General features: G+C 39.4%; 1 protein-coding gene across 2 annotated transcripts in view; it reads left to right on the top strand.

Annotated features, from left to right (window-relative positions):
• Nucleotides 1-21,575, top strand: part of vps50 (VPS50 EARP/GARPII complex subunit) — a 117,356-nt gene extending 95,781 nt beyond the window's left edge. For both annotated transcript variants that reach the window (XM_084920134.1, XM_084920133.1), the window contains 6 exons: nucleotides 3,687-3,835; nucleotides 8,427-8,523; nucleotides 9,171-9,329; nucleotides 13,216-13,337; nucleotides 19,822-20,011; nucleotides 20,110-21,575. In XM_084920134.1, the coding sequence (XP_084776260.1) occupies nucleotides 3,687-3,835; nucleotides 8,427-8,523; nucleotides 9,171-9,329; nucleotides 13,216-13,337; nucleotides 19,822-20,011; nucleotides 20,110-20,229 (837 nt within the window). In that variant the 3' untranslated portion in view covers nucleotides 20,230-21,575. The remainder of the gene's footprint in view (nucleotides 1-3,686; nucleotides 3,836-8,426; nucleotides 8,524-9,170; nucleotides 9,330-13,215; nucleotides 13,338-19,821; nucleotides 20,012-20,109) is intronic.
• The last annotated feature ends 2,313 nt before the right edge of the window (nucleotides 21,576-23,888 follow it).

Here is a 23,888-nt window from a genome sequence, read left to right as displayed (position 1 = left end):
AAACGCAAGTTACACAACAGCTGATTACAGTAGGTCTGTAATGATGACTGAAGGGTTGATGTCTTCATATCTTTAAGTTGTATTTTTATCTGTTTTCTGATAAATGCAGCAGCTGCTAACATCCTCACGTATTACTGTGTCTGAGTCGTAGCTCTGTGACAGAGCGGTTCAGTACGACAAGGAGCTTCCTGTTGTCTGGAAACATGGCAGATGCCTTTTGATTATATGCATCTGTTTGTATCCATTACATTATCATGCTAAATGATTTCCTAAGCATCAGACATAATTTGCATGTTTATCCCTAACAATGGATTGAAATATTCAAGGCTACCAAAGGGCAATAACACTGGGATATCATGTTTCTTGCTCTTACACACAATCAAATGCTGCTGCTATTGTAAACATGTAATAATAATAGCGTAAGCATTTCGCTTAGAAACCAGTAAACATTAGGGGGTCAGGCAAGACTTTTTTTTTTTTTTTTGCACATTTTACCCTAAACCCTAGTGAGATTTCCCCAAGTTTGTTCCACGTCTCTGATTATATTTGTGCTGTAGATTCTGAAAACCACACACATAAATTCCTAAATGTCATCGATGTTGTGTTTGTCCTTTCCCGCCCACCACATCTTTCTTTTCAGCCCAGCTTTTTGCTTTACCTGGAGGATCCCTGCAGACTCGCATGAATTTGGAAAGGAAACACAACTTCTCTCCCAAATGTCTTTCAGAAGCCTGTTTTTATGCTGAAAAGGCACAACAAACGAAAGGTCAAGCGTCATGTAGCGTCATTAAAAATAGACCAAACCAAACTTTGCTTTAATGTCAAACTAATGCAGCTTGAGATTTATTTTGTTCATTCAAAGGACAGTGTACAGTTCTTGTATACAACTGTAATGTAGCACTGTAATGTTCTTATTCATGGTAAACCTGTGGATTTGTTTTTTGCTGACTGGCAAAAGTCCTCATGCTGCTCACTTCTCTCTGTTAGGCTATCTTACATATAAAGAGGTGTTTTTTACACCACTTCTTTGTACCGAAAATCCTTTTAGGCACCATCCCCCCCCCACCGCAAGCACAGCTTTCCCAACACTGCAGACGCAGATATAAAAGAAGAAACAAGTGAAAGAGCTTGAATTCAAAAGCTCCAACACTCCACAAAGAGAAAGCAGCTGCATTTGGAGCACAAGTAAAGAGGCGCGTTTTGACCATAGTGTACAACCAGGTGCTGATGTGATAAGATCTGCTGTTACAAAAGAAAATGACAAGAACAACCGCACAAATAGTTTTCATTTGATTTTCTAGGAATATTTATTGCTTTTGCATGTTTGTGTGCAAGTTCCTGTAGGATCTGGCAACGTCACACGTACAAATGGCTGCTGGCCACTGCAGCGAAACATTTATTTATTTTTTTGCTATGATCCCGTTCCAATTGTTAACGTCATTTGCTGTAGTTTGAAGAGGGCAGTAATGGCCTTTCTGGATTAACTCCATAACCATTACACGTTTGTCATGTTTATGTGCAGGGACGTGTTTAAAATGCTGACAGCTGTGCTCATTGTGGCGACTTGAACCCTTTGCAGTGTTCGAGATGCCTTTGTATCTTTTTAAAGCAGATTTAGTAGATCAAACAATTGTAACTCATGACTAAGCATGTGAAACTTGGTGTGAATAAGGAGTTTTCTCAGCATATAGTGCTTAAAACATTTATTAGACCCCTCCCAGTGTAAGGTTTAACCTCAATTAATAGTACTGGTGTTTATCAATGTCCTTTTTTTGTGTTTTATGGTGGTCTTTAGTCAAAATGATGAAAGCAGACAAACAACTAAACCTCAAGTTATTTAAAAATTATTTTCAGTGGTTGGATTTTATGCTTGACTACTTTGTGACTTCTCAGACAAGTCCAGTGTGCCGGCTCAAATTTGTGTGTTAAAATGGGAATTCAGTTTATTTCCCCAGTAAATATAAAACAAACTTATACATTTGTTAAGCATTTCTGTGCATTGTAAAAGGCCTTGGACAGCCATAATTTAAAAAAGAGTAATTAATACGTATCAACCCTTCAAGGAACTAAATTAAATGTGTGATCTGCAGCCTTTTGACAAAGTAAAGAAAGCCCTTGGCTGACTAAATATCAGTGTGCATTATTTCTTCTGTTTTTTAAGTGTTTTGGTTGCTTACAGAAGAAAAAAGAAATGTGCCGTTTGTGAATTATACAACAAAAATGTTAACAGTCATATTTTTTTTCGTTTGCAGTCCAATTTGAGCTCAGGTTTAATAATTCAGGGAAAACTTTATCCGATCTTTTAATCTCTAACAAAGATGTAATGAGTAACTTTAGCCTTACCTAGTTACTGAAGGCTTATTTAATTCCACCATCTGCGCTGATAAGTATTCAATTAAATTCAATCATGTTTATTTCGAGCCGCTCCCGCGATGTGTTGCAGTCTCCGCAGGGAAACCATTAGATCCCCACTGCTGTAAAATAATATAGATCAACTGTTAATCTCCCCGAGTCAGTTTCAGACCGATGATGATTTTGGCAACACTGTGCGTTTGATTGAATGCGGAGAGATAAGTTGGAGGTTGTATAAAGGTTGAAGTTATCACTTTGAGGGAGACAGCATAGCTCCTGCTGGTCTGAGTCATAAATTGTCCACAGAGCTGCATTCTGTGCATTTTTGCAGCAGTGCGTACGCCGAGCTGTTATAGCCCGTTTTAGCCGCTGCTGGCATTTTAATACGGAGCACGTCACTCTGTGTAAAACACTGTTTCATTTCAGAAATGGTTATTTGTCTGCTGTTACTGAATGTTTTTTATCTGTTATCAGTGATAATAAAGTAGTGGCATGAAGGTCTTTTATCAGGCAGGATTTGACATTTCACGAATTCTTGCCATCTTTTTTTTTGGACCACATAGAAGTGATGTAACCATTTGCTTTACTTTTACTCATTAATCTTCATGCTACAACAGTTTGTCTCTACTCTGGATACTTGGCAGGACCTCGGTTATAAAAGCTTTCCACCGCTCTTCTGGAATAGGACTGCTCGTACACGATATTAGATCCAGACTGCACTGGCCGGCAGTGCGTAAGTGGACGATACGGTGCAGCATTAATGGCTCCCATTTGTTCATTACCTGTGTGATTGCTATTGATCTGCCAGAAGCTGTTTCAGGGGGCTTTGCAGTTACAGAGTACAAAGCTCTGTGTGCCAACATAATACATTACGCCACCAAGACATTACTTTATTGTTTTTTATGCAGATGCTGATTATTGTGATTGATTGGAAGAGAGCCGGGTTGAAACCTTTCTTTTTCTCTTTCAGTAGTTTTTCGATTGAAAGGATAAAATGAGTGATAAATGGAGAGGAGTGTTAGAATATATCAGAACGATTAATGCTGCCGCTTCAGGAGTGTTTGGTCAGCAGAACTTTATTGTGTGTGGGCTTGGGCTGTGACCGGGTCCCTCAAAGTTGATTGCGCTTTAGACAATGCATCTGAACTGCTCTTATGTTAGATTAAATGTTAAAGTGATCGCAGGACAACATGCACTGAGAGAGAGATTAGCAGGGAAATGATTGCGCTTCCCTCTGCTTCAAATGATATTACAATGTTTCCTTCGTGTTAGTTTTCTAAAGATTGAACTGATCTGCGCATGCTGACTTGCCCGTCCACCTGTGTTTCTTTCAGGAGGCTGTTGGGGAGAACGCAGGGGTGCATGGCCCAGCAGAGGACAGGAAGGAGAAGGTGCCCAGCCCCCATCTCAGCCAGCTGGTGGTCCTCACTAACAGCGGGACTCTCTACGGGCTGGCACAAAGGGTGGTGGCCACAGAGTCTCTGTAAGCACACACCACTACATTAAAGTATTCCTTACATAACACAGCAGATAAGATGTTGATGTGTTGCCACATCTCCAGCGAGCGTTGGACATTATTCCTGAGATAGAGTTAAAGAAAACACACACAGCTGTTTTAAGGTAGTGATTCTTGACATTAGTGCGTGCTTTATGTCATCGCTTGTGTGTCCTGGCAGCGCGATGTAACGTGACAGTTATGTACATCAAAGCACTCTGTTTGATCAAGTTATAGAGGCCGCTTCTCGCTCACTGCCTCGTGTCAAGGTGGCAATAATGTCATTACACAGTTTTCCACACACTGGCCGGCAAAGATTAGCCCTGCCTGCGTTGTGTTCCTGCACACACAGCAACACATTTTAGCGCCCCCAAAATCATTTCCTTTCTCTAATTTGATATGTTTTAAACTCTCTCAATCAGTCACTCAGTAACCAGTTTATTTTTGTACTCCTCTACTCCGTTGTTTCCCTCCCTCTCTGTCTTACTCTGTTACATTCACACTACACACTGGTGCCCCCGTGCATAATTAGGTCAAGCTATCATCAGTGCTGACAGCACTTGGGCCCTCAGAGGTCTGCGCTGTACAACAACAGCTTCATAATGAAAGTCTTGTAAACCAAAGGCTCTGACAGGGCTGTTGCCAAAACGCTGAGTAGGCTTACACTCGCTCACAAAAAGGGTTTCGTGTTTTGGAGGCAGGCAACAAGCTCCGAAGAAGAATGAAAGCAAAACGGCTAAAGTGTTTAGTGTGGGTAAAGTTTAAAGGACCAAAGCAGACTTATTCTGTGCAAAACTGCGAGAAATTGTTGAGGGTGTTGGTGGTCGGGTTTTATTTTTTATGCTTTTGATCTAAAAATAGTGTTTTTAGAAAAGACAGCTCACAGTTTGCGTGTGTTTTTAGCATCCTCAGCCTGTCCCATTTCAAACAAAATCTCTGGGAGAGAAAAGAAAGTGGACACAGCAATCATGTGTGAGAAGAATCAAAGATAAAAGCTCAGCAAACTGACCATCGGTTGTTCATTCTCTATGCTGCTGGTCAGGTGTTGCATCTATACAAGCGTGACTCTGAAGTGCAGTGTGTGCTTTCTTCTTCTTATTCCCTCCACAGCACATGATGATGTTGCTGAGGTAAACACAAGCTGTTCCAGCTCACCTTAATGCGATTTTCATTGCTCTATGAAAACAAACGGACACAAAAAAATATCTTCTCTCTGGTACTTTTACGCACCCATCCAAAAAAAGTTGGGCCGGTGTTTAAAACGTAAGTAAAAACAGAATGCAGTGATTTGCAAATCTCACAAACCCACAAAGCAGCTCCACTTCTTAACAGCGTGGTACTAAAAAGAAAGAGTTGGAGGAACATTTTGCAGCTTAATTGGCAACAGGTCTGTAACATGATGGTATATAGGGAACGTCTCTGAGATGCCAAGAATAAAAATGGGCAGAGGTTCACCAATATTGCAAAAAAGCCTTGTAGAACAGTTTTAGATTCACTTTCCTTGATGTATAATTATGAAAACTTAAAGATCAGCAGTAGATAATATCATTAAAAGATTCAGAGCATTTGGAGAAATCTGTTTTCTTTGGGCTAAGATGATTTAAAATAGACTGAGGCAAAGTGGAAAACTGTTCTGAGCTCAGATGAGTTGAAACTTGAATTTCTTTTAGGAAAACATGGATGGTACATCGTAAGGACTAAAGAGAGGAGGGACCATCTGGCTTCTTATCAGTGCTCACTTTAAGCCTGGGCGTCTGATAGTATTGGGGTGTATCTGCACGTATGGAATCGGCATCTTGCACATCTGGAAATGCACCATCAGTGCTGAAAGATATACATACAAGCTTTAAAACAACATATGCTCCCGTCCAGGTCACGTGTTTTTCAGTAATAGCTGCATACTGCAGTTATTCTAACAGCAGGAATTCATAGTAGAAGAGTGGGGAGTGAAGTGGCCTGCCTGCAGTCCAGACCGTTCACAAACTGAAAACATTTGGAGCGTCATATGTCAAAAAATACGGTATAGACCCAGGAGTTTTGAGTATTTTGAATCTTACCAAACAAGACTGGAACAACATTCCTCTCCTAAAAGTCCAGCAGCTGCTCTCATCAGATTCCAGATGTTTATGATGACGACTATTTTTAAAAGAAGGGATGCTACTCGGTGGTAAACATGGCCCCTATCCCAGCTTTTTTTGAGAAGTGCTGCTCGCATCAAATTCAAGACAAGCTAATATTTTTTTTAAATGGTGTATTTTGTCACTTTAAGCATTTGATATATTTTCTGTGTTTTGTTGTTGATAAAATGTGGGTTTATGGGATTTGCAAATCAATGCATTCTGTTTTTATACAGTGTCCAAACTAGTGTGAATTTATTAACATTAAATTATGCTTTAAAATAAAGGTTTCTGTTTGGGTTTGGATGTTAATAATATGCAAATTGATTGCAATTTATCTTTTTTTCCTAAGCGCCCTATCTAAAAACAATTTCAATTCATAGCTGCAAGAGTCTATTAGAAGAATATTGACACAGATGCACTCACTGGCCCCTTTTAAGGTACACCTATTTAACAGCTTTTTAATACAAATATCGAATCTGCTGATTACACAATGCATCATACCATGCAAGTGACTTAGTACGTGACAGACTGGCTGCTCTGAGTATTTCACAAACTGCTGATCTGCTGGGATTTTCCCACACCATCATCTCTGGGGTTTACAGAGACAGTCTGGAAGAAAAATATCCAGTGAGCGGCAGTTCTCTGGGTGAAAATGCCTTGTTGATGTCATAGATCAGAGGAGGATGGCCAGACTGCTTCAACCTGATAGGAAGGCAACGGTAAATAATGAGAAGAAGAATAGCATCTCTGAACACACAAATGTTAAACGAGAAGGAGTTTACTGTACTCAAATGGCCACCTGATCTCGATCCAATAGAGCACCTTTGGGATGTAGCGGAATGGGGGATTCACATTATGGATGTTCAGTTGACAAATCTGCAAATCCTCTGAGGAATGTTTGCAGCACTTTGTTGAATCTGGGCTATGAAGAATTAGTTCTGGAGTCAAAGTGGTGTCAAAATAGATATTTGCAAGGTGAACCAAACAAAAGGTCCAGTGAGTGTGCATGTACGCTAACATGTAAACATGTACGCTAACATGTAAACATGAACGCTAACATGTAAACATGTACGCTAACATGTAAACATGTACGCTAACATGTCTGTTGCATTTAGTGCAGATGCACTGTACTTTAAATCATGTATGTACACTTCGTGTGCTTTAGATTTTCTTCCAGTAGAGAGCAGGTTACAGTGGATTATGTCATTAGACTGTAATTACACACTGACACTTGAGACCCCCAACTATACATTTTGTGAAGATTCAATATTTGTTGCTTTTACACTGCAGAAATCTAAGTAAACTGTAAATTTAGTGACTGTCACTTCTGTGGCCTCAGACTTTTAGTTCTCTGATCTTTCTCCAAAACCCCAATTTATCAGCTAACGACAGGTTACCTTTAGCTTGCAGTGAGGGGCGTCTGCAGGTCTAAGGACAGCTTTTTTTCCCACTTCATTGGTGTGTGCATTCACACCCAAACGAAGGTTCAAGAGACAGCAAAAGAATGTGGAGGTCCCACCTGGGACTGGTGTCTTAGTCTGATTAAGTCGATTTCTCCTGTTTTATTCTCTTTTTTTTCCTGCTGTATTTAAGAGCTCTGCAGAGACCTGTTGTTCTTTAATTAATGATACTTGTTAAAGTCAGGACTCAACCCTAAACTTCAGCCCACATAAACATGTTCACTCACTTTTTATTTCATGCACTGTAACACTTCAGAGCCATCGATCAGCCTGAGTCAAGAGGTCTTTATTTAGTCAGTGCTGGATACAGAGTGGAAAGGGGGGGGTATTAGTTCTGAACGCATTGATTGTTTTTTTTCTTCTTCTTTTTTCTGTCCTGTATTTCTCTCTCTGCTACCTCTTTTGGTCTGAGTGTTTTTCAAGGATAATTGAAATCCAGTCTTTGTCAAAAAATCCAAAAAACAAATAGAAGTGCTGCTTGATTTGTCGGACGTGAAAATACTTTGCTTTGGGAGGTGAGACTTAAAGGTTTGGAAGTCAGACATGTTTTTACAGCAAAATTACAGCTGACTCCATAATTTACATTATAATAATCAAATCTGATGTTTATTTCATCAAAACGTGACCAACAAGGGAAGAAATGAGATTGAACAGCAGGAAATGCTGGAAACTCAGAAGGTTTAAGCACATATGACTAAAATCTTGATCCAATTAATGGATCAGAAGAATCAAGGGAGACAAAAAAGTAAAAAAAAACCTTCTTATTCCATTTGAGATGTTTTACTGTTGTTCAGGAATAACAGAGATTTAAGGTGATGTTCTCTCTAATGGTCAGTTACTCCACTTTGTAATAGTAATACGAGCTTTTGTAAATAGATCTGTCACTCTTTAATAACACAAAAACAACACATCGTAATTGCCTTTTCTTATGTGTCACAAGCAGAATGATTCAGAACATATGGGCAGAATTTAAAGGCTGTTTCTCTTTGGTTGTCTCAGTGTGTTTCTGGCAGAGCAGTTTGAGTCCTTGCAGTCCCACTTGGACACGATGATGCCTGCAGCCAAGAAGCCCTTCCTGCAGCAGTTTTATTCCCAGGTATTGTTTGGTTTATACAGTTATGCCTCCTCTGAGGGCCTCAATTATTACAGTAACTGATCATGTCATCACTGTCAGCTACAGCTATCGGGTTATATCAGACATCGTCTCCAGCTGTAGAAAACTGTTTGTCTTTTATTTTATTTTAACCTCTTGTAAGGCTGAGATTATGTTATTTTTTGTTATTTGTAATTGATTTTCTCCACACTTGCACTTAAATATGTGGTTTATAGGATGTGTTTTCCTTTTGGATTTCAGTTTTTTAATATTTAAGGCACAATGTGTGCAAATATGCTGTGTGACTGTTGTGGATGTGCTCCCCCTCCCACCTGCACTCCACTTGCTTAATTGTAATTGTGCCCTTTTGTTTTCTTTAAAAACAAATGAAACCAACTCAAACCCACATGGACAACTTTGCTTCTTTTTCTTTTCTTTTTTTTTGTCTCTTTGACATTTGAAATTCAGATGAAGAGACGGGTCTGTCTGACCCAAAACATCAAGTGAATGTCATGTCCTGATTTCGCTCATTGGAAACTTTAACATTGTTCTTCCTGCAGAATAGCAGGCAATTGAAAAATACCTTATCTATATGTTGACTATAATGATCCACTAACTCTCATATATTTATCCTTCCTTCCTGCACTCAGACGGTGTCTACAGCCAGCGAACTGCGGAAACCAATTTACTGGATCGTGGCGGCCAAGGCCATCGACTATGAACAAATGTTGCTCATGATGGCCGGAGTTAAATGGGACATTAGGGAGATAATGTCCCAGCACAATGTATATGTGGATGTCTTGTTAAAGGTAACGACGAATAAGAAAAGCGAATGCTGATGTTACTGTAGCCTATTTTTGACCCACCAGGGACAAAAACAAGCTAAAGTTATTAAGCATACAAAAACTTCCCACCTGACCATCACTTCAAAATTCCACTGTTTGGAAAACTACTTGAGCTAGGTCCTTTAAAGCTCTTGGTGTGATGGCTTTATGAGTGTAGCTCACATTAACATAGACTGATGGATGCTTGAAGTCCTTAAAATATTTGGATGTCAGATCTGTGACAGGACAGCAGATTTGAAGGTCCTGCAGAAACCACAGTGTTGCAGGTAGGGGACTGAGATTTTGTTTAGAGCCTCTCATAAACAACCTGCATCATATTCTTTAAAACAGTCTAAATCCAATTAAGGGTTATGCACGTATTAACACTTAAATATGGAATAAACAGTGTTTTCATCCAATAAATCCAAATCAACTTCATTCTTTTTTTTTTAAGAGCAAGTTTCTGTTAATAATATATCAAATCTTTGGTGCTCTCTCGGTTTCCCAGTGTGGAATTTCTTAAGTACACATATTTATGTGAAGCTTTGCATCACTCCCATTAAGAAGTGGACTTTTTTTTAAGTCTAATATTTACTCTGTTTGCCAGGATGGCCACATTTCTCTGGTGAAGAGTGAAAAAACCAGAGGTTTAGTGGCTGCACTGAAAACCAAAACAATGAGCTGTAATGCTGAGGTTACCTACTGTCATGTCATTGAACTTTGATGCTCCTATTTCTGTCAATCAATAGAGAAAATCTCACGAATATTTGTGCAGCCGCTTTTCTTTTCCATCAGCACAAACCCGACATTGCATCTGATAACTGGCTTTAACTGCTTTGTATACAGTATTTCAGTTATTGTGACGATGCTTAAGATAATGCTGCAAACAGCTTGTGTTCAAAGACGAGGCTGGAGACATTGTTGAAGCAGCTTTTACTCACATTTCATAAAGATATCATGCAAATACCTCATTAGGGTTTCTGCATCATTCATATCTTTAAGACTCTTGACTTAGCAAGGTGAATATAAATGATTCTGAGACTACTTGGTGCCCTTTTTAAAACCTTTTATTCCTTTTTTGTGCATTTTATAGCAAAGAAAAGTCCACAAAGATCTCAGTGCTTATTACTTTTCCCAAACAGATACCGTGTCCTCTCAGTGTCATGCAATATCCACGCTACACAAAAATAGAACACAAAGCAGCTGTATTAGATTTACTTTTATCTAGCAGGCATCCCTCCCCCTCCACACATTGTGTCTTTGTTGCACTCATAAAAAATCATCTGTGTTATCCTTCTGCCATCAGTACACTAAGCATTAGCTCTTATTCTTTTAAAGTCTGAAACTGTGAAGGTCATTGTTCTCCTCCTTGACTCAAAGTTAATTCAGGGACCTTTAATATCAATTATTTGGGATGGGGGTGAATAATTTATTATATGGGTGAGCTGTTAAGAGCCAAATGCAGATCTCTCCTGAAGTTTTCTGCTTTGTTAAAGACATCTGAGCTCACTGCTCCCAGAAGTATTTTTAGAATGAGAAAGTTTCTTCTAAATGTGTGTCTTTATTCATGCTGGCTACTTATTCTTTTATAAACTTGCATGGCGGAGTAAAGGACACATTTTTCCTGCTTCTGACACTAAGAGAAAGAAAGGGGCTTGCTGCGGTGCGAAGCCATAAACAGAGCAGCATCAAGCAGAGGCAAAATCATACATAACAGAGTTCGCAGCAAATCAGGTCTTAGAAAGCTGATGGCTGAACTGCTTAGTGACTCGGACAGACGTGGACAGACATCGTATACACGTGTAGTTTTCCATCAGGTGCTAATAGCCTCCCCCGTCATCATGTCAAGACGGTCATAATGCATGCGGGTTATGTTACGTGATTGAAATAAGTGGTGCTGAGTTTTGTTGTAGCGCGCACACAGCAATATTTTATTCATGAATTCAGGTTGATCCCCAGCATTCAACAATGGTGCTCATTTGCATATAAAGTGGCAAAGACATGCCGAAGCCTCAGAATGACTTCATTGACAAAATGCTCGAGTCAGAGTCTATTGTGAGGCTGTGAATGAGTAACATTTCATTTCAGGGTGTAAAATTAATGGGAACATGCATTAAGGTTCAGGTTAATTTTTTTTTATAGGATGATGCAATTTAAAAATGTAATTTAATACTTGCATATTTTATGAATGTATTTACATTCTTAATCTGCATGTGCCATATTTACATACTTACCTAGGTACTGCAGTTTGTTTTTGGAAAGCAGGAACATAAAATGAATCAGAATAACATTAGATGCTGGTCTATACAACTGGAGTGTGTGTGCGTGCGTGCATGTGTGTGTTTTTTATGCATACAGACAAGAAGCACCACACCGTGGCACTTATAGCGGTGGTGTGATGACTGTTAACACGCTGTTAGAGCTTTCACCTCGGGATGCGGTCAGACCGGAGTACAGTATTCACCGGCGCCCAAATGATTTGTTTTTACGCATGATTTGTGGCTCGACAGCTTCATACGTGCAGCCCCCGCGCTCTTCACTACTGTACGTCAGCATGCTTTGCTTCCATCAGTGCAGACGGCAGAATTATTACTTAGCTCTGTTAGAGTTTCAGGAAAGTAACCCACACATCCTGCCAGCTGCTTACACTGGTGGAAAAAAACAATAATTTAGCCGAGATTGATCTGATTTACTTATAATCACTATTTTGGATGTATAATTTAAGCTGAATGGCTTAAAGGAAAACCCAAATGCTGTTTCTTGAGGCAGCGTGTAAGAGAGAATCAAAGGAAATCCTTGAAGTGTTGTTCATGACAACTTTTTGTTTTGTTTACGTCTTCCAGTTAGAATCCAACAAGGTCATTACATCTCAGTTCATCGAATAAAAAAGCAAATAAAAAAAACTCGAGCATCACAGAATTACGCAAAATTTCAGGTCATTTTAAGGGATAAAGATAGTGACGCTTTTTTTTCTCGTGTCATTGTGTTGAGGGGCCATTTCAGAAATCTACTATCTGGAAAACTAGTTGAGCGAGGCCCTTCAAAGTTTTTGGTATTATGCTCTCTGGAGTGCATGCAGATCAAGTTAACATAAAAGGACAGATACTTGGAAGTCCCGTAATTATTTGTAAGTCTGAACTCTGTCAGCAGATTTGGAGGTTTCTAGAAACCAAAGTTTGCAGGTAGGGGACAAATGTTTAGTTTATTAAAAAACAAGCTGCATCATATCCTTTAACAGTCTAAATCAGGTGAATAGTTTCACACACGTTAAAGCTTAAATATGAAAAAGAAACATACTTTCATCCAACTTCAGTGTGATACCAAATCCAAGTCATCTTTTTTAGAAAGGGCAAGCTTCTGTTTGTTTTATATTCAAAATGTATGATGGATTTTTGAAATGCACAAGTAGATACACAATAGAAGAACAAGAATGCAAGAAAAATGTCTAAAACTTTCATCTCTTTAGTTTTGTTTGTGTTTATTGTAGAAACAGTAGAGTCCTAAAATTCTGCATAATTCATATTAAGACGTTATTTTCTTTTTCTGGCTGATCTGTGATGGTTAGGTGGAAGCGTTTGGCTGAATAATGTAGTGTCCATAGCGAGATTTTTGTGTTTAGACCTAATTGTAGCTGTAGTAATATAGAAATATAGGAATCTGTTAATTAAAATGCCTTTTTTAATGAGCCGTGTGTTGTTTATATGTTGATATGAAAGTTATGGTACTTTTTAGCAAAATATGACCAATTGTATAAAATATATTCCTGACCACATATACTTTTTTTGGTAAAAGACCATCGATTTGTTTTTCTGCTGCGTCATGTTGTACTCACGGGAATGTGTTCACCTTTTCTTTCTCCCCGCCTCATCAGGAGTTTGAGCAATTTAACAAGCGGCTGGGTGAAGTTTCCAGACATGTGCGCATCCCCCTGCCTGTGTCCAACGTCCTGTGGGAACACTGCATCCGTTTGGCCAACAGGACTCTTGTTGAGGGGTAAGAAAGTTAAGAAGTGTATGCAGTGAGTTATTGTTAAACCTTAAATATAAAAAACACAAGCTGTTTTTGTACATAATGTTTCCCCCCTCTACCATCTGCATGGAGCACCGACTCAAAGCCGTGTGAGTCATTTGCTGCTTTATGAAAAGGCTGTTGTCTATTATCATACTGCTATGGGCTGCTCACAGAATAAATAACCTATAACAGTGGCAGCGACAGTTTAGAGAAGTCTGTCACTCAGTTTCTCTACTTTAACATGAGCAAGAGATTCATATGAAGACTCGCTATTCCCTCCAGCAAAAAGCACTACAGGCTGTTTGCCACTGGCAGCAACCATCTCCTCAAATCTACTGAAACAAGTGCACATCCCAGTTTGAGTCGGGCTGCCATCTGCCCGAAAGAAATTGGGCTGTTTTTGTCTCTCTGCACAAATATCATACCATACCAAACAGATACTGAGTCCACTCAAACTGTGGAAAAACTGTAATTAAGAAATACATCTTAAAATCAGTGAATAAAACACCTACAATAAAACCTCGGTCAAAGGAAAGTCATTTTAATAAAAACAGTAAGATACATCTTTGTTCATCAAATATTTTGAAATATGAGCAAAGCAGCACAAATTTCTGTCAAATAAGGTTCAAGCAGAATCAATACCTGAACTTTAAATGAACCAAGTTGTGCTTAGATGTGTATCCACCCACCTCCTACAATCCGCATCATGTCTTTCCTAAAGCCAGGAAAAATCCGGGTATGAAAGATTCCTTTAGGATATACAAGTGAATGCAAAACAGTCGAAGTAAATGCTGTATGCTACTGAACTACAAGGAGGAAAGAAGTGTAAAGCAAAATGTTCAGATTGCTCAATCTTCGTGTTAGACTTTTGAACTATTTGTATGAGTTGTGTATCCAGGCTAGGTACCACACAGTTCTGCTTTTAAACCACTGCATTTAGAAAAAACACAGAAGCATTCGTTATCCATCCATGCCCCAATTTTTCTCATTAGTTTTCATTAGTTTGTGCACTACAGGCAACCGTTGACAATAAAACACATATCTTATGCTTCTCTGTCTGACAATCCAATGGACGGGTCTGGGTTTGGTGGTTGCCACGAGAACAGTACTTGTCTGACTGCATTGTGCCAAGCGCCAAGTTTGGTGGAGGGGGGATTGTGGTGTGGGGTTGTTTTTCAGGAGTTGGGCTCGGCCCCTTAGTTCCAGTGAAAGGAACTCTTGATGCTTCAGCACAAGAAGATATTTTGGACAATTTTATGCTCCCAACTTTGTGGGAGCAGTTTGTTTACAGCCCCTTCCTGCTCCAACACGACTGCGCACCAGTGCACAAAGCGAGATCCATAAAGATACATGGATGAGGGAGTTTGGTGTAGAAGAACTTGACTGGCCTGCACGGAGTCCTCACCTCAACCTGAGGGAACACTTTTAAGATGAGTTGGATTGGAGCCTGCGAGCCAAGCCATGTCGTCCAACATCAGTGTCTGACCTCACCGATGCGCTTCTGGAAGAGTAGTGAAAAATTCCCATAAATGCTCCTAAACCTTCTCAGCAGAGTTTAAGCTGTTATAGCTAACAAATGGTGGGCTGACATTATATTAAGTCCTACGGATTAAAGGATGGGATGTCATTAAAGTTCATGTGTGTGAACCCAGAAGAGTGAATGCCTTTGGCAACGTAGTGTGTGACACACTTGGCATTAAAGAGTTAAAAAACTGAGGTTCATCAATCTCTGCTGACTTTTATTATTATTATTACAACCTTGTCCTTCTGGATACAAACCAAGTATAAACATCTTTGGGTTTGTTGGAATTTCTTTTGAGATGTCACGCTGACCTCTTTGCAAATTTTATTTTAATCTGGAACAGTTTTCCTTTAACCTCGGTGCTTTTTACTGTCTTTTCTGCTTAAAACTGATCTTTTTACTCTCAGGTTACAGTCATTAATAGTGCCACTCAATTTGTGTTATGAGCTGAGCTATTGCCTCAATGATTTGAGGCTCACACTTCTCAAAAGAATGACTCTTTCTTTATTTATTTCTCTCTGTGTTTGCTCCCCAGTTTAAACATCTGCATGTCATAAATTTAAAACGAAAATTCTTCCCAAAGCGTGTTGTGAAAGCAGCGGGAAGAGCAGAGAAATTGACCTGCCGTCCATAAAACTGTGTCTGGTTCCTTCAGAGATATTCCCTGAGAAAAACCACTCGACGACGCTGCCATCGCCTCCTCTATTCATGTTGGCAGTCGCATCTCTGCAGCCTCACCAAATGCCCATCAGGGCCCATCCTGACACAGGACACTCACACAAACCGCAGAATGCTCTTGACACATCTCTTGTAATGCGTTTTACCACTTTCGCCCTTGCAAGGGAGCGATATAGGTTGTGATAGGTGATAGATTGTCAGGGTTTTGGGTTTTTTTTTTGTTTTTTCTCAGCACCTCCACTGTCGCTTTTCTCAGGCTCATGCGCGGAGCATATGTGTGAAGTATGTTTTTAGATGGATGGTGCGATAAATCCCTCTGATCAGACAGATTGGGTGCACAGCAGCATCGAGTCATGCCGACTGGACGGTGACGAAGCGAGAAATAAGCAGCTGACAATCATCGTGAACTTCCACACATTTTATCGGAAATATGAAGGGACTGCGACTGACGTCAAAGTTATCCCAGGTTACAAATTCAAAGCAGGTTACGCTGAACCGTGTTGAAGCCAGGGAACGCGGTTCGGGCTAAAAACAAGTCCTTGCTCTAAGTAGCTTTGTTCTTTCCAAGTGTTTTAAATAAGAGGGAGAACATCGACTGCGAGGCATAGGTGGACGCCTCGGCCTCATCCACAAACAGAAGGGAACATGTTTACTTCCCTACACATTTGCTGTGCCCTCTTCCTCTTGTTGCGTAAGAGAACTTTTGAACCCTTTCCAATGAGCAAATGGCCCATTACGACTGCAATGCTTGGCAAATTTAAGCTGCTGTTGCCGACCGCCTGCCTGGTTCTCCCAGTACACCCTCCAAACACACATCTCCCAACCCTCTGGCACAGCGAGATAGAGCGGTCGTATTTATTTGTTTGTACTCCGACCGCCCCAGTCTGTTATTAATTTTCTCTGTCCAGCGCTTGTCCTTGTCTCCTCAGAGACTCGCAAAAACCGCTCCGTTAGCATTCTGAGCCGCAGCTCAAACACTCACCACCAAAAACTCTGGCAGGTTTGACAAGAAAAAGAGAGGGAGAATGACAATGATGATGAGAGAGAGAGAGAGACGGGGAAGGCGAGGGGAGAAAATGGAAACGAGAGAGAGAAAAGCTGAAGTGTGAGACGGGGAGAGTTTGCAAAGTGCAGATGTGTTGTGTGGAGTGTTAATGTACTGGAGATGTCACAGTCCGACTTGCCAGTGCGCAACAGTGCTCGCTGCCAAACACATGAAACACAAACAGACACACACACTGAAATGCATGTGTACTCTGGCCCACACACATGTACCAACACCACAGGCCGTGTGGAACAACCCGATTTAGTGTAATACTGAAGGGAAAACACATACAAGAAAATGCTGTAAAAAGCTGTTACACGTGTGTAACAGCTGGAACTCTAAACAGGTTTCGGTCAAATTTGATTCCAGAATTAAAAATATACACTAAATATATTCATCCAAATCCACAAAAATAAAGCAAAATATTGAATTAATCCTACGTAAATAAGAATTATTACTAATATTAAGTAGTATAGTAAGTATTTTAATAAAAGAACAGCATATTCTGCAGTAAAATCACACCAAATAAAACCATTAAATTTAAGATGACGTGACTTGGATTGTCACAAGATCAGACTTACTATATGACACTTTGGTAAGAGAACCGATTGTAAAATATTATAAAATTAAAAAATATCATTTCAGTTAATTAACAGGAATTAAGCACCATTTAAAAGTGAAAGCAACACCCTGTTTGTTTAATTTGGAGTTAATATTTGGTATTTTTCTGAGAGATTTACCGAATTTATGTGAATAAGTACTAATTTTATTTTACTGCAATTTTTTTTACATTTGGAGGAAAATAATGAATGATTGTGATGTCAGTATTGATCAGAATAATCAGGATTGTCATTTTAGCCATAATCGTGCAGCACTAGCATTGACGTGGTCCCAGTGGCAGCCACGCACACCTGTGCCATAACGTGCCTCCACCATGTTTGACAGATGATGTGATAAGCTTCAGATCTTGAGTTGTTTCTTTCCTCCTTCATATTTTTCTCATCCCATCATTCTAGTACAAGTTGATTTTTTTTTCATCTGCCAAAAGATTTTTTGCCAGAACTTTTCAGGCTCTTGTACGTGTTTTCTGGTAAAATATGATCTGGACTTCCTGCTCTTTAGTGTCACCAAGACTTTGTACCAGCACCTCTGTGTTTACATTCAGGATGGCATCTCTTGATTGTAGAGTTTATCAGTGATAAACATCCCTCCCCGAGATTTCCTTTTTGACTTTGCTACATATTTTGAAGCATTTTTTCTTAACCATGGAAAGAATTCTGTGATCATCCGCTGTAGTTGTCTCATGTGGTCTTCCAGGCCTTCGGATCTCAAATTGAGAGTTGAGAGTGACCAGCTGCCAAATAATTAAACACTTGGAAACAACTCCCCATCTTATCTGTCCAGTTTCAGTTTCAGGGATGTGTTCAAATGCAGCCCAATTTGTTGTTATTCAGTTCAATTCAGTTTCAGTTATAAGGTGCCAATTCACAACAACTGTTGCCTTAGGGCGTAACAACTTAAACTCCCCTTACTGTCAGTGTAAAGAAGTTGAACTACACATTTAAAACCTGATATATCTTAATATAAGGGGGAAAAAAGCACAATTTTAACTGTACGTCTCAGGTTTTCTACTTGATAGAGAAAAGCTGCTATAGTAAATTTAAAAGCATCACTCTTTGGAGTTAAATTCAAAGACATAAATGCGTAAAATTACAGAAAAGGTTTTGGTAGCTGACTGTCTTTTAATTAGAAAAGAGAAAGTTTTTTAATTCACAACAATTTTCTTTTCTTACTGAATTGGTCATCCAATTGTTTTTCTGTTGCTTAATTACTTATGTAGTATGAATGTAGCAAAAGCTGTAAAATGCAAGAAAATATAGTCTAAAAATTATGACTTTCTTCCCAAAACCATAGAGTGGGTCCTGATTTGGACTCTTTGCCAGGCCAAATCTGGCCCCGGGGCCTTATGTTTGACACCCTGGGCTAATTTGTCATAGAAAACTAACTTTCAAGTTCCTGGAAATTAAGAACCGTATGTATATATATATTTTTTTTTAAAAGGCTGTAATTCCTAAATGGGGGTGCACAGAGGCAAAATTGCAAAACATGTCTCATGTCCAGTACTACACAGAACTACTACAGTAACTGTGTAGTAATGATTTTGTCATTTTGTATTCCGTTTCCCTTTTTTGGCAATTGGACTGCACACTTTAAACACTGGAGTAGAGAGATGGCTTCTCTGAAACCATTACTGTACAAAAGTTTGCAAAGATATTTACAGTGTTATCATTGTGTCTTTTTATAATTTATTTTCTCGCTTAATATAAATAAAAATCTTTAGTGTTGAAGTATTGTGACACACTCCATCATGCAACTGTTGTTTTCATAGAGGTTTTGACTTGTAGCAACAAAACCTGCTGACCACAAATCACACTTCCATCATACAAACTGAATGACTCATCATGCATTTGTACAAGGATGTAATTTATATACTTAATTTATCATTTATAATTTATATACGTAAATTTTCTCGTTTTATTCCCTTTATTAAACTTATTACACTTTTCTTATAAACTGAAATGGATTAAAAATGTTAAACTTTACCATGTAACTACAGAAGCCTCATTTACTTTTCTGCTGGGGTTTATTTTGACTTTTTGAATTTTAATACCCTCAAAGAATTTGACTTTTTTTTTAAAAAAAAAAGCTTCAAATGAAATATACCCAGGGGTATAATAAAGACAAGAAAGATTTTTTATTACAAATCTGTCTTGCAAGCTTGATGGAATATATATATATTTGTGTGTGTGTGTGTGTGTGTGTGTGTGTGTGTGTGTGTGTGTGTGTGTGTGTGTGTATATATATATATATATACATATATACACAAACACACACAGAGTACTGGACATTTTCAGGTACATTGTGACTTTATTATGCACTCAGAGCACTTAAGAAAGGCAGATTTTGTCTGACATTTGGTGATCTGTGCTTGGAGATGTCTGAAGAAGTGCAGAATGTCTGAGCATGGTGATATTTGGCTGGAGAATTTAAGTGTGGAAAATATGTGATGTTAAACATAACCCTTAGGTCACATGCATGCGAGCGACCACTGGGATTGACTTCCAGAATTTACTTGTGTTTCAGTCATTACTTACCTCTACCTGAGCACTCAGGGCAATGCTAATGTCCTTCTCCGTCTGCTCCTCTGTCCTCCTCTGTAGCTACGCTAATGTAAAGAAATGCAGCAATGAGGGCCGGGCCCTGATGCAGCTGGATTTTCAGCAGTTCCTGATGAAGCTGGAGAAGCTGACTGACCTGCGCCCCATCCCTGATAAGGAGTTTGTTGAAACCTACATTAAGGCCTATTACCTGACTGAAAATGATATGGAGCAGTTCATCAAGAATCACAGGGTAAGACAGTGACACAGGCAAGTTACGTCTCCATTTCTGTTAAAACAGCGAGACCGTGTGTTTGATTTTTCTGACCGACTCGTTGTGTTTCTTTGCAGGAGTACTCCATGAAGCAGCTAGCCAACTTGGTGAACGTTTGTCTCGGTTCACATATAAACAAAAAGGCTCGCCAGAAACTTCTGGCAGCCATCGATGACATTGACAGACCCAAGAGATAGACCCATGCACAGAGAGAAGCCCAAACATACTATCCATCCCACAGAGATGGACCCTCCAAGAGTGTAGCTCAGCGTTGAATGTCTTCATTTTCAAGTCTAAAAGGTGCATTTAGCAAGCTGGAAATAAGTAGCAGAGCTATTGCGCACTAGCTCTAATACTGTACATTATCTGCTAATTGCTAATTATGTGCTAATCTAGTCTTCGTATGGTAAAAAATAATTAACTCCTGCTTGCTTGAACGCACCTTTTGATTTGCCAATATACATAAATACTAAACCTCTGTTTACTTCCAAGCATGTTGCAGGCATTCTATGCATATACGGACCAGAATGCATGCCCTCATGTTTTCTTACAACTTGACGTTTTTCTGCAACCGCAACAGCTTACGTTTCTTTGAACGTCCCGAGTTTGTTTGTCTGCTGCTCATACAGACTCTGTGTAATGCGGTGTGTCCGTTTAGCACTCGGCTGCTTGTGGCTTTCCACCCTCCGCAAAAAAAGCCAGTGAACATGTGCGAGTGGCTAAATCAGACTCTCTTAATGTTGTTACGCTTTCCCACGAGAACATTTTAATACGCCTTTACTGTCTGAATGTGTTAACTGAAGTCAGTGGTTCTGGGTTATTGTTGACCTTAATCGATCACTGTAACTTATTGCAGGCAATACGCTCACTGTAGATTATTTCACTTCGGGGTATTTGCTGCGTCAGACTGGATTCTCTGCTTGGTCGTTTAGTTAGTTATGTCCATGAATTAGATGAATCTAAATGAATGATGATTCTGAAAGTAATATAAATTGCTGTAGTTAGCATTTGTTTGATTGGATTATATCTGCACCAGCTGCATTTATTTATCTGCCATATCCTTTTTTTTTTTTTTTTTTGGACGAGCAGTAGAATTTGGCTCATTTTTATCTAAATTTGTTAGGCTCCGATAGTTTAACCTGAACGGACTTGCAGAGATGTTTGTAACCGTAACTTCCTCTGGAGAAAAAAAACAAACAAAGGTTTTGCTTCACCTTTGTATATATTTTGTGTGCAACTATTCCAAGAAGAATACTGTAAATGTGAATGTTTGAGCAATGTCTGTATTTATTTCTTGCTTCGTGTCTTATTTGGGGTTTTTTTTTTTTATATGATATAACTGCTGGAAGTGTACTGTAATATATCACCTCTCAGTATGTTGTGACGTATCACCTGAAGCATAAACAAATATTTAAAACTGTCATATTATGTGAAGGGTCAAGTGCACTATAATAAATAAAAAAAATCAATAAAAATCATTAATCAGTGTTTGAATTGTAGGTTGAACCACAATGATTCAAACGCAATAAACACACTAAAGGTCGATGCCAGTTGTGGTGTTTTTCCTGCTCGTTTCATCCTATTTGGTGTCATGCTCATAATTCCCAACCTTTCCAATCTCTTTACCGCAGCAGTTTTAGTAGATTAACTGTTGCTTTAATCAGAATATATGAGTGCTGCCTTTGAGCAGTGCTGCTGTCCATTCTAATGATGTTTTAGTCAGCCAGGAGCAGTACGCTGTCAGACTAATTAATGTGGTTTCCTGTGTGGTTACAAGCCCACAGCCTTCCTTTTCAGGGGAGACTACTGATTAGGCTGAGCAGATCTACCCATAACAATGATGAGTCATTGCTTCCTATTGTATTAGAATTCTAACTTTTTGCTTTGCCTGTCATCAGTTGGTGGTGGGTTTTGATATAAAAGACATCAATGTTCTAATAATAATGAAACCTGGAGGCTGAAAGTACAGGCATTTACTAAATGCTGTGGGTGGATGTGTGTGTGTGTGTGTGCGTGCGTGTGTGTGTGTGTGTGTCCATACAGAAGAGAAGCCCTTAAGCAGCATGCAAGTGAACAAGGTGAACACTTAGCAACTCTTCTTCAAGCTGGCGGTCTTCCGGGCACGGCATAGTTCTGAAAATGATTGCGCAGTGATGAAGTTTTCACAGTTTTGGCTCACCCCCGCAATAGGTTTGAAATGAAGAGAGCATGATGTCACTGAAGTGCAGACTTTCAGCTTTAATTCAATGTAGGGAAATGCATTTAATGAGTGTTGTGAAATGAAAATGTGTGAAAGTGATGAAATAATAATAGGATTCCTCTTTTGTGCTGATTTGCTAGCTCTTCGCTGTAGCCAACGCCGGTCCTTCACGGATATTCCTGCCTTTAGTCTTGAGTAAGTGAAATGTGTCTTGGTTGGATTAAGATCGGGTCAGTGATTCAGCCATTACAGAATTTTTTCCACTTCCTGACCTTCAGCTTTCAGACGCTCCTATGTTGGTATTGCAATATGTTTTGGGTCATTGTCTTATCTGTGCAATAAAGCATCTTCAAGTAAACACTGCTGCGTTTGGCTGAAAGTTTACCCGCGTACACTTAAGGATTCATTGAGCTGTGCTAGCGATACGCTACTTCCACACTAGTGTTTTACAGGTGATGTATGCCTCGGATTATGCTTTTCATTTAAAATTTATGCTGGCGGCTCAGAGAAACTATGAAAAGTCTGTCACTGTCCAAACATTTCCAGATCCAACTGTACACTAGATGTCATCTGTATAATCTTGCCATGTCACCCAAACATTCAACAGGGAAAGAGCAAACTATCACTATCACTTCTCCTGGTGTAGCCGTGGCTATCAGCAACATGCTAGTTCTCTACAAGCATCAATCCCCCCTGCCTTTACTGATTTAGTGTTCAACCACTGAGCAGTGCAAAACAAAGTAATGACCCAGTAAAAAAATATCCTTCAAATGATTAAATACGATTAAGCATTTTTAAATAATTAATCCAATTAGTGCAGAATTACTGATATGATTTTAATATTAGTGATTACTCAACGGGTCTCAGCGTGTTAGATGATAAAGTTCGTGAATGCACAATTAGAATAAGGCTGAACAAGTATGGTTTGTTTGGAAGGATTCCCAGGAGGCTGTTTCTTCTCATGCAAGAACAAGGCAGCACAGCTTGGGTTTGCTACATCACAACAAACCACAAGACCTCTGGAACAGTGTGCTTTAGGCAGATGTGACAAAAGTGGAGATGTTTGCCCATAATGCACAGCGTCACACTTGGCGAGCTCCAAACACCTCATATCCACCATCAGGCACGGCGGTGGCGGGATGATGATTTGGGCTCGTTTTGCAGCCACAGGACCCGGGCACCGTGCAGTCCCTGAGTCGGCCATGGACTCCTCTGTATATCAAAGTGTTCTAGAGTCAAATGTGTCCAACAGCTAAAGCTCGGCTAAAATTGTGTCATGCAACAGGACAATGATCACAAGCACAGAAGCAAATCTAAAGCAGAATGGCTGAAAAAGAAAAGAAACAAGATGTTGCAGTGACCCAGTCAAAGCCCGCTGGAATATTCTAGCTGCTGTTAAAGCACAGTTGTAAAGAAGAGTAGGACTGAATGTCTCCACATAGATGTGAGAGACTGATAAAGTCATACACGAGATTATTACTTTAACTTGTTGAAGTAATTGCTAAAGGTTGTTCTGCTATTAAATCACATGGAGGTGTCTACATACTTTTTTTTTTTTTTTTTTTTTTTTTAGATTTTCCATTATGTGAAATCTAAAAAAGACTAATAACAAACATCATAAACATGCAGAAATGCAGACTGATTGGTTTTATCAGT

This window comes from Perissodus microlepis, chromosome 22 (assembly GCF_051167445.1).
Source record: "Perissodus microlepis isolate ML-2025 ecotype Zambia chromosome 22, ASM5116744v1, whole genome shotgun sequence".
Classification (NCBI taxonomy): Eukaryota; Metazoa; Chordata; class Actinopteri; order Cichliformes; family Cichlidae; genus Perissodus; species Perissodus microlepis.
Note: the sequence above shows the minus strand (reverse complement) of the source record. Positions and strands in the feature narration are given on the sequence as shown.